At 52.9% G+C, this 9,845-nt stretch overlaps 1 protein-coding gene and 3 non-coding genes across 4 annotated transcripts; all 4 read right to left on the bottom strand.

Moving 5' to 3' along the window:
• Positions 1-320: 320 nt before the first annotated feature.
• Positions 321-9,633, bottom strand: NUCLEOLIN (nucleolin multifunctional protein). The gene is made up of 14 exons (XM_017343189.4): positions 9,473-9,633; positions 8,439-8,555; positions 6,942-7,446; positions 6,531-6,743; positions 6,352-6,438; positions 6,024-6,165; positions 5,097-5,221; positions 4,124-4,247; positions 3,559-3,716; positions 2,215-2,338; positions 1,916-2,049; positions 1,502-1,628; positions 934-1,157; positions 321-797 (listed from the first exon to the last, which is right to left on the bottom strand). The coding sequence occupies exons 1-14, from the start codon at positions 9,488-9,490 to the stop codon at positions 721-723; spliced, it is 2,175 nt and encodes a 724-aa protein (XP_017198678.4). The 5' UTR covers positions 9,491-9,633; the 3' UTR covers positions 321-720.
• LOC127491901 (small nucleolar RNA SNORA75) lies at positions 1,292-1,427 on the bottom strand. The gene has a single exon (XR_007920829.1). It is a non-coding gene; the product is annotated as a small nucleolar RNA SNORA75 (small nucleolar RNA).
• On the bottom strand, positions 1,771-1,849 carry LOC127491907 (small nucleolar RNA SNORD20). The gene has a single exon (XR_007920835.1). It is a non-coding gene; the product is annotated as a small nucleolar RNA SNORD20 (small nucleolar RNA).
• Positions 6,241-6,309, bottom strand: LOC127491905 (small nucleolar RNA SNORD82). Its single transcript, XR_007920833.3, has one exon. It is a non-coding gene; the product is annotated as a small nucleolar RNA SNORD82 (small nucleolar RNA).
• Positions 9,634-9,845: the final 212 nt, after the last annotated feature.

Below are 9,845 nucleotides of genomic sequence, written 5' to 3'. Positions count from 1 at the left end.
TCCTTTAGCTCCGCCCACAGAACACTAGCATTCTGCACGGTGCCAGGACCTGGTCCACTGGGCTGCCGCTCCCCCTCAGATTCCGACCCTCACCGTGTTCTCAATTCCAAATCCCAGAACCCCTGGAAAGTGCTCTTGGGCCTCTTTCTAGAGCACCTGCAAACAGAGAAGCTGCAGTGGCCCCCAACAACTGCTGGGGACAATCCGTGGAGGACTCCCTGCTGGGATGCCTGGCACCGGAGCACCCAGCCTTTCCACTGGGTGGGGTGGGCGCTGAGTGGCAGATCAGTGATGTCTTTAGGAAGGTACAAGCCTGGGACCAGAGTTTAGGACCTTTAATTTGTCCTAAAGTCACTGAAGCAAAAATCATGATAAAACATTCTGTTTTCCTTTACAAGCCCTCAACGGGAAAAAAACCCCAACTATTTGTAGGAAAAAAAAGTTTTGTACATGGGATGAAACAATATAAATTCAAAACTTACAGATAGGGTTAGCTCTATCACTCATCTCTTTAAAAAGTTTATATGAATATCCAGTCAAAACCGACAGGTATTGCCCTTGAAATGTTATCTCTACGACTTCCAAGCAGACACAGGACTGTGTGCAGACACACTGTCTTGGAATGTCCTCAGAAGGCTCTGTCACTGTGCAGGTTAACAGAGTAAAAACCCCAGAGTCCTTTCTTTCAAATGGAAGAGGGAAAGACAGGGACAGAAGAAATTATTCAAACTTCGTCTTCTTTCCTTGTGGCTTGTGGTCTCCGCCTCCTCCTCTGCCGCCTCGGAACCCTCCTCTCCCTGCGGGAAGGTAAGACGTGATCAGGGAATGGCGCCAACCCACTCAGTCCCCCCACAGTGGTCCAGGAACTCGGCCCTGGCACTCAGCGCCACGCAGTGTCCAGCAGAGGCCCCGAGGCAGCCCCACCGGCCTTACCTCCGAAGCCTCCCCGGCCTCGGCCACCAAATCCACCACGGCCTCCTCTGCCACCACCTCGGCCTCCAAAGCCGCCTCTGCCTCCGCCACGGCCCCCAAAGCCACCTTCACCCTTCGGCTTGGCCCAGTCCAAAGTGACTTTGTTGCCGTCAATCTCCCCATCCTCCATAGCCTCCTTGGCGGCTTTGGCGTCCTCCTCACTGTTGAAGTCTACGAAGCCAAACCTGAAACAGAACGAAACCACGTGGTAAGCAGTGCCCAGCGAGCCCACTGCAAGCAGCTTTGCCTGTCGGTGAGAAAAGACCTAAGTGACAGCACAGCTCCCTGTGGAAACCGGCTAAGTGATGGTGTGCATGGCAGATGTCTCACAAAACAGCAAACATACCTCTGTAAAGACAGAAGGTAAGATAATGCTAGTTCTGTGAATTGTCTCTTCTTCTCTTGCGAATCCGTAAGCTGCCACCAATTGACAGAAAGGAGCTCAGTGAGAAGACTTGGTTTAGCCCCGCTCCGCCCAGGAGCGCAGCCGAGCGGAAGCCGCACTGCACGCACGCTCCCTGCACCTTACCCTTTGGAGGATCCCGTCTCCCGGTCCGTCACTATCCTCGCCCGGACAGAGCCGTCGAATGATTCCTTTAACGTCTCCTCGGTGGTCTCCTCAGACAAACCCTTGACAAACAAGGTCTTGGTTGGCTCTGGGGGGAAGAAAGCTTGCCTGTGATATCAAGTTCCCACATGACGTCTCCACGCTGGAGCAGAGCGACCCAGTGAACTGCCAACTCCAGCCATCGGCTGCAGTAAGATCCGCCACTGCCAAAGCCGCCGCTGAGCTGACAGCCAGATCAGAACTTGACTATCTAGAGGAATTCTCTCGAGATTTCATCATTCCTTCTCAGGCCGTCTGTCATCATATCCAGCTGCCATTCACTCAGCACAACAGAGCGTCCGCCCCAGCCACCACATCCCGCCCACAGGAACTTACGGTTTCTTGCGTTGGGTGACCCTCTGGGTGCCTGTAACTCCAGCCGGATGGCTCTGCCCTCAATTTCCCTTTTATTGCAGGAATTTAAAGCTTCTTTCGCATCTTCAAATGAGGCAAACTCTATAAACGCATACCTGGGAATCAACCATCAATACAGAGCGTTACCAGGCTCACGTGACGCCAGGCCTTTTCCCGCCAGCAGATACGGAAATGCTTTTCCACCTGCGTGTGCTGTCAACCCCCTCGGCTTCTGCCAGGAGAGTGGCTGTGCCCTTTACCCCTACAGACACAACACTTACCCTTTAGATTTGCCATTTTGGTTCTGTGGCACTTTGATGAACGTTGCCTTTTCAAAGACTTCCTGCAGAGTTTCTTCTGTTGCACTGTAGGAGAGATTGCTCAACACCAGAGTTTTTGATTCACCTGCAAATAGACGCCACCCTTAAGACTCTGAATCAGCGGTTCCTAGGTGTACTTTCTTGTTCTTAAGATTTTTTACCTGAAAAAGTTGCCCTACTGACGTTGAGGAAGCCCCACCTCCCTTCCTCAACACACGGCCCAGTCACCACGTGCAAGCACCGGGCACTCTGTCCTTTCTCACACGTGGAAGCTGACTACTGGTGTCTTCCCGGAACAGCTGCGGGGACAGGAGTGTGGCTCGACGGCTAAGGCAGCACTCTGGACGCTGCGTGAGCTGATTAACGGCAGCAGTGTTTGGCACAAGTCCATGGGCCCCTGCTATCCACATGGGAGACCCGGATGGATTCCCTGGCTCCTGGCTGTTGTGGGCATTTGGGGGATGAAGCAGACTAAAGAGCTCTGCCTTTTAAACAAAGTAAAATAATATTGGCCTATGCTCCTTTTTTTTTTTTTTTTTTGACAGGCAGAGTGGACAGAGAGAGAGAGAGAGAGAAAGGTCTTCCTTTTGCCGTTGGTTCACCCTCAATGGCCGCTGCGGCCGGTGTGCTGCAGCCGGCGCACCGCACTGATCCGAAGGCAAGAGCCAGGACCCAGGTGCTTTTCCTGGTCTCCCATGGGGTGCAGGGCCCAAGCACCTGGGCCATCCTCCACTGCACTCCCGGGCCACAGCAGAGAGCTGGCCTGGAAGAGGGGCAACCGGGACAGAATCCGGCGCCCCGACCGGGACTAGAACCCGGTGTGCCGGCGCCGCTATGCGGAGGATTAGCCTAGTGAGCCGCGGCACCGGCCTTGCCTATGCTCTTAAGATTTATTTATTCAAAAGGCAGAAAGAGAGAGAAACTGTTCTTCCAACTGCCAGCTCACTTCCCAAATGCCTGAAACAGCCAGGGCTGGAAAGGCCACAGCCAGGAGCAGGGACTCCACCCAGCTCTCCCACATGGGTAGGAAGCACTTGTGCCATGAATGGCTTCCTTCTCATGTGCATCAACAGAAAGCTGGAATGAGGCAGAGCTGACACGACCTGAAGCAGCGCTCCAGCGTGGGCTGCCGGTGCCGGGTGGCAGGGTAACCACCACGCCACACTGCCACCCCAGCTTCCCCATGTTCTGATGGGAATGATTTCCCAGCACAATGAGCAGCATGAACCTGCCTGATCTTTATTTATGTCTCAGTAACGCTAATTTACTCAAAGAATTCCCTGTAAGAAGCCTATGAACTCTTACCGCTCCAGGTGCTGTTCTTTCCCCCTCTATGGTCTTGATTTTGACCTTTCTCTCCAGTGTAATACAGGGAAACAGACCGTCCGTCGATCTCTGTTCCCTGCTTCTCCTCAAAGGTTTTCTCTGCGTCAGCTTCTGTTTTAAATTCAATATAAGCAATCCTGCAAAAAGGGACAAAGTACTTACGGATTTAAAAGCATTAACACCAATGTTTCAAACTTTGCCACACAGATCTGGCAAACACCCATTTCTCCACTGCCAACTTCTCTTCTCTTGACCTCCCCCTATTTCTACTCTAGTGACACCCCACCCACTGTGTCAGTCACATGTCCCTTAGTGACAGGGGTGTGTTCTTGTGGAGCCTGTCTACACAAACTGCGACAGCCATGACAGCACTAGGCAATGTAGGCTCACAGGCCCACTGTCACACAAGCAGTCTGTCACCATGTGAAATACCACCATGCAGCCCCACCAGGCACTTCTAAGCCATCACGCACCCATGAGACCGGAGCGGCACTCCTGGTATCAGGTCAAGAACTGTACTGACGGTAACCATCCTCAAACATACCCTTTACTCTTTCCATCCTTGCTGACCAGTCTGATCTCCACAGCATCTTCAAACACTTCCTTTAATTCATCCTGAGTGACTTTGTAAGGGAGATTTTTGGCCAAAAGTGTTCTTGCATCTCGATCTAGAAAAATACAACACCAACTCTGTAACCTTAATGAATAACAGGGATAAATGTGCACGCACACACAAAGCCCCAGTTCTATTCAAAATTTGAATCCAACGATGTCCAAGACTTTGTAGGGAGAACCAAGTGGGTCTCCCACATTGCATACTGTCAAATGGGCATCTAGACCAGAGAAATCAATCTATAGAAGGTGGTCAGTACCTTTGAGCAACAGAAAACAATCTAAGCATATAAAAAATAGAGCTGAAGATGCAAGTGGAGGCAAGCTCGTGTCCATTATTTCAGGTTGAGCACTGAGCATCTCTAATAATAAAAAAAACACCCAACTTTCTGAGCCCCCAATACACACCTCGAGTGGGAAGTTCCACAGCTCATCGTGTCAGGACTGCACTGGGCACTTGGTCTAGCACTGAGACAGCTGCACCCCCTTCTGGAGTACCTGGGTATCCCCAGTTCCTTGATACAGACCCTGCATGACAGTCGGCAGGGTCCCTACCACCCACGTACAAGGCCTGGATTGTGGTTGTGGCTCCAGCCAGGCCTCAGCACTCGTGAACCTCTGAGGAATAACCCAGTAAATGGAATCTAGTCTCTCCCTCCTTTAGAAGTTAAAACGCAGGTAGACTAAAAATGTCAAATTACCTTCAGGCTGTGTGTAAAACGTGTTTAAGATAGGGTCTCATCCCCAAGCTATTTGATTATATATGGAAAATATCCCAAAATCTTCAAAGAAAAACCTGAAGCATGGAGACTCTTTTGGTCCCAAGCATTTTGGATGAGAATGGCAACTTGCAACCCTTCTACCTTGGACACGCTGGTGCCGTCATCTGTGAAAGCCACACATACCCTTCTTGCTGTCTTTTCCTTTCGGTTTCTCCAGTTTAATTTCATTGCCAAAGACTTTCAAACCAGTCAATTCCAAGGCTTTTTCTAGGTCCTCAGCAGATTCAAAATCCACATAGCCAAACTTCCTTTAAGATGAAAGAGGGACATTTCTCAGAGGAAAAGGCACAGACCGTATTCTGAGCAGCAACGGCACTACTGCAATTAAGTAAAATAAACAAGACAAAACCCACCACCTTGCCTCCACAAATGGCTGAGGAGCAGACTGAAGTTCCAAGACATGATTTTCAAGTTCAGTTAACTCTGGATGGGCCAGTCACAACTCAGACTTGCTGACACACCCATTTAAGAATCAAGACAGTAGCAGCAAAAACACTGATAACCACTCAGACTACACAGCTGACAGAAGTAGGACTGGCATGGCATCTTAATTCTCTTATAATGCAGGCAAACACACCCGAGTGCCAGTTCGATCCCCGAGTTCAGGCTGGTCTTCTGATCCAGCTCTCTGCTATGAGCTGGGAGAACACTAGATTTCCCAAGTGCTTGGGCCCCTGCATCCATGTGGGAGACTTGGAAGAAGCTCCTGATTAGCCCAGTTCTAGCTGCTGCAGTCATTTGGGGAATGATCCAGCAGATGGAAGACCTTTCTGTCTGTAACTACCTCTCAAATAAATTAAATCTTCTAAAAGGGATTTCTAAGAACTCAACACCAAATTACCCAAATGTTATGAATTAGTCTGTCCGATAACATTAGGGTTGATTAGGGATTTCGGGGTTCTAGATTCTAAAAATCCAATGACTTCATTCAACATTGTCAAATTACTGAACACGTTCACACATCTATGTTTAAGGAAACCACACAGGTGAAGGCAGCTAGAGGAGCTATTAACAGACCCATGGATGTCAACAGGAAGGGAAAGCACCTACCTGGTTGTGCCAATTCTGACATCCACAACAGCAAGATCGTTTTTAGCAAAAACATCACTGATACCAGTTTTTAATTCAGGAGCAGATTTGCTAGAATTCAGGTTTCCAACAAACAGATTGAAAGATGTGGTTGGTTCTGTGGCTGTACAAAAAAATTACTTATCAGTCTCTGTAAAATATGGTAAAAAATCAGCTTCCAGTACAAAATGCCCACACAGCACATCAGTGTCTCGCATGTACCATCAGGCTTCAGCATTAAGTCCCCTTGTCGTTCATCACTTGTGCTATCAGAAGTCACCCCACCCAACACCCCAGTTCTCCCAGGTACCTTCCACTTTCTGCTTCTTGGCTTCTGGAGCTGACTTCTGTTTGGTCATTTCCTTCTTCCGTTTTCCAGGTGCTTCTTTGACAGGCTCTGGACAAGGTTAACAAAGTGTCACCTGTGAGCAGTCACACGCAAGGCTGCTTCACAAGTTCACAGAGAAACAGGCTCATTGTAGAGATTACCTTCCTCCTCTTCTTCCTCCTCCTCCTCTTCATCCTCCTCGTCCTCGTCTTCCTCCTCCTCTTCATCGTCATCTTCCTCATCCTCATCCTCTTCGTCGTCGTCGTCGTCCTCCTCCTCCTCCTCAGCCACGCTCTTCGCCTTTACGGGGGCAGCTTTCGCCGGCGCTTTCTTCCCTTTGGCTGGTGTGGTCACCATGGCTTCTTCTTCAGAGTCTGAAAGGAGCCGTCTAGTCAGTCTGGAAGGATCTCCCACACCAACTCTGGCTCTGGGATGCTCTGGAGGAAAGAACGCCCTACCCCCACACTCAAGGCCACAGGAAGAGCCCAGAGGACCCCAGGAAGGACTCTAATCCAACCCCACGTGGCTACGTGGAAACCTCCCAGAGCCAGGAGCCACCATGACTTCCTTACCGTCTTCCTCGTCCTCCTCGTCGTCGTCCTCGTCCTCATCGTCGTCTTCATCCTCGTCCTCCTCGTCCTCATCCTCGGAGGCGGGGGCCACCGCTGCTGCCTTCATGACCGCCGGCTCAAACTCATCCTCCTCGTCCTCCTCGTCCTCTTCATCCTCGTCGTCGTCGTCGTCCTCGCTGTCCTCCTCCTCCTCCTCGTCGTCGCTGTCTTCCTTCTTGGCGTTCTTACCATTCTTGGCCCCCTTGGCGGGGAGGACCGCTCCCTTCTTTCCCGAGGCCGCTACCACCGCTTTGCCCAGCGCGGCCCCCTTCTTGCCCGACGCCACCACCGCTTTGGCTGGGGTAGCGGCCTTCTTCGCTGGCGTGGTGGCGGCTCCCTTTTTACCTGGAGTGACAACTGCTTTCTTGGCAGGAGTGGCAACCGCAGGCTTTTTTGTCGGGGAAGCCACCGCCTTCTTGGCTGGAGCCGCAGCAGCTTTCTTGCCTTTCTTCTGTGGGATGACTATCTAAACAGCAAACACCAACAGTTAGTTCTGCTACATCCGAAAGGCAGCCCTGGTCCCAGTGGTGGATTCTGGCACTGCCTCTGGTTCAAGACTGCATACGTTCCATGTTAACATGTTAGGTTCAACAGTAAGTAAAGTGCTGTGGCGTAGCACATAAAACTGCTGCCGGCAGCCCATATGGGAGCCAATTCAAGCCCCAGCTGCTCTACTTCCATCCTGCTCTCCGCTGTGGCCTGGAAAGCAGAAGATGGCCCAGGCGCTTGGGCCCCTGCACCCACGTGAAGACCCAGAAGATCCTGGCTTCGGATAGGTCCAGCTCTGGACGTTGCAGCCACTTGGGGAGTGAACCAGTGGATGGGAGAACTCTGCCTCTCTATAACTCTCTTTGCAAATAAATAAATCTGAATATTAAAAATCATCTGGGGATCATACAGTGGGTAGTGGTACAGGATTCTTGTCCTGAGACAGGACCTGAGATAAAAATCAGCCTTAAATTGGCTGAGCAACCCTTACAAATTACAGCACATCAAATAAACACTGTATCTGTAAGAACCATTATTTACCTACATTTTAACTCCTATTCAAAGCTATTTTCATTAACTTCCTAGTTTATCAGGATAGTTCACTTAAGAGTAAGGTCTTTGCTGAATTCTAAAAAACCGACTTTCCATGCAAGCAATGAACGTGAATGCTCAGGTGGCACCTTCAACCCACCCAATCGCTACAAACCTTACATACAGGGGGGACAGAATCCACCTGGTCCTTTATGCTGAGCGGGAGAAGTGTATCAACCTCACTCCAGCCGTGCAGAGGGCACAGATCCCAGATGCTCACACTCAGGTACTCACCCAACGGTCTCCTGCCATCTAAGCACCCCCCACCCCGGGTCACGTGAATAACACACTACTTTTCATATCCTTTTCAGACACCCAACACCATTCTGTCCACTGTGTAAGTGCAACCCAATTTCTCATCGATCGCGACCCAGTTACCTCTTCTCCACTGCTGTCATCCTCGTCATCTTCCGACATCTCCTCGTCTTCACTATCTTCTTCTACCTCCTTGGGAGGAGGAGCCATTTTCTTGGGCTCACCTTGGTTTTTACCAGCCTAAAATGCACACAATGAGGACATGAACACCCCTCATCGATTCCACAGCCCGCAATAAAACACAACCATCACCCTCCTCAACGCACTTTCAGCATTAAACATAACCGATCCTGAAACCGACCAACAGTACGGCCCATCAGAGTTTCCCTGTCAATCTTGACAAAACCTTAAAAAAAGCCCAAGGTGATGAAATAACCCATCTGCCTTTTTTTACCCTCAACCACTTAATTCACCCCTGGGTTCAACCCTAGCACCAGGCACCCTTCTTAGTAGCCAGCGGCCACTCTTCCAGGGAGGACCCCCCCAGCCTCCGACGCACACCACCAGCGCCCTCGTCGGAACTCCGGGCAGCACCAGCGTCGCAAAAGCATAAAAGTAACAAAGCCACCTCGGACCCCAACCGGCCTGCCCCTCTCACCTGGCCGCGGCCACGTGGGGGTGCCCGGCGGCCACCATGTGCACGCACCCCGGCGCCTCCTTCCGGGGCCGGCGCACGTGGCGGCGGCCGGGGGGCCCCGGGCAGCTGGGCCAGGGCCGCGGGTTCGCGCCGGCGGGCCCCGGCCACCCCGCGGCCCACGCGGCGGGGCCCACGTGGCGGGCCGCGAGCCGGCGCACGTGCGGCCGGAGGCGGGGTCCGGCCCGCGCGCGGCGCGCGAGTTGGAGCTCACTTCCTCCCGCCGCCCCGCGCCCCGCGCCGCAGCCTTCCACGCCGCCCTCAGCACCTGCCGGAGCGCGCTGCACCTCGCCGCCAAGCAGCCAAGACACGCGAGAACTGCCCGCCAGTCGCGCGAGACTTCCCACAGCATGGCGCCCTCGAACGCGCCCGGGACGGCGCGCAGGCCCTCCTCCCCGCGACGCCGCGCGCGCTCCTGAGCAGCAGGCCTCGGCGCTCGCGCTCGCGCGCCCTCAGCGCTTACCTTGGCCAGCTTCACCATGATGGCGGCTTACGACGGCGGCGGCTGTGGCGCAGACGAGCCTAGAGCAACCCGAGCGGCGTCGATGGCGGCCGCGGGTGACTGAAGATGCCGGAGCACGTACGCCGGGCTGCCAGCGAGAGCTAGAGACTGAGGCGAAAGACTGAGCCTGCCCAGTAATCGCCTCTGGAAAGGCGACGACGGCGCCCTCGTGACTCCTCCTCTACCAATCAGAGCTCGCGTCCGTCGCGCGAGCCAATCGCAAGCCGCTAACTGTGCGCGGCGTGGGGCGGGGATTGGGCCGGAGTGGGCGGGCCCAGGCGGCCAAGGAGGGGAAGGGGGTCTGGCGGCCGCGTCCTGGAGGCGGGATTTGCTT

This window comes from Oryctolagus cuniculus, chromosome 3 (genome assembly GCF_051225735.1).
Source record: "Oryctolagus cuniculus isolate XC-2025 breed Fujian yellow rabbit chromosome 3, ASM5122573v1, whole genome shotgun sequence".
Taxonomy (NCBI): Eukaryota; Metazoa; Chordata; class Mammalia; order Lagomorpha; family Leporidae; genus Oryctolagus; species Oryctolagus cuniculus.
Note: the sequence above shows the minus strand (reverse complement) of the source record. Positions and strands in the feature narration are given on the sequence as shown.

Bases quoted from the DNA above. Each gene is read 5' to 3' on its own strand.
- NUCLEOLIN (XM_017343189.4), bottom strand. The intron at 6,166-6,351 runs GTACCTGGGAGA...TTTTTTGTACAG, and splicing joins CAAGAAGCAGAAAGTGGAAG to CCACAGAACCAACCACATCT. The intron at 798-933 runs GTAAGGCCGGTG...ACCTTCCCGCAG, and splicing joins AGGCCGGGGAGGCTTCGGAG to GGAGAGGAGGGTTCCGAGGC.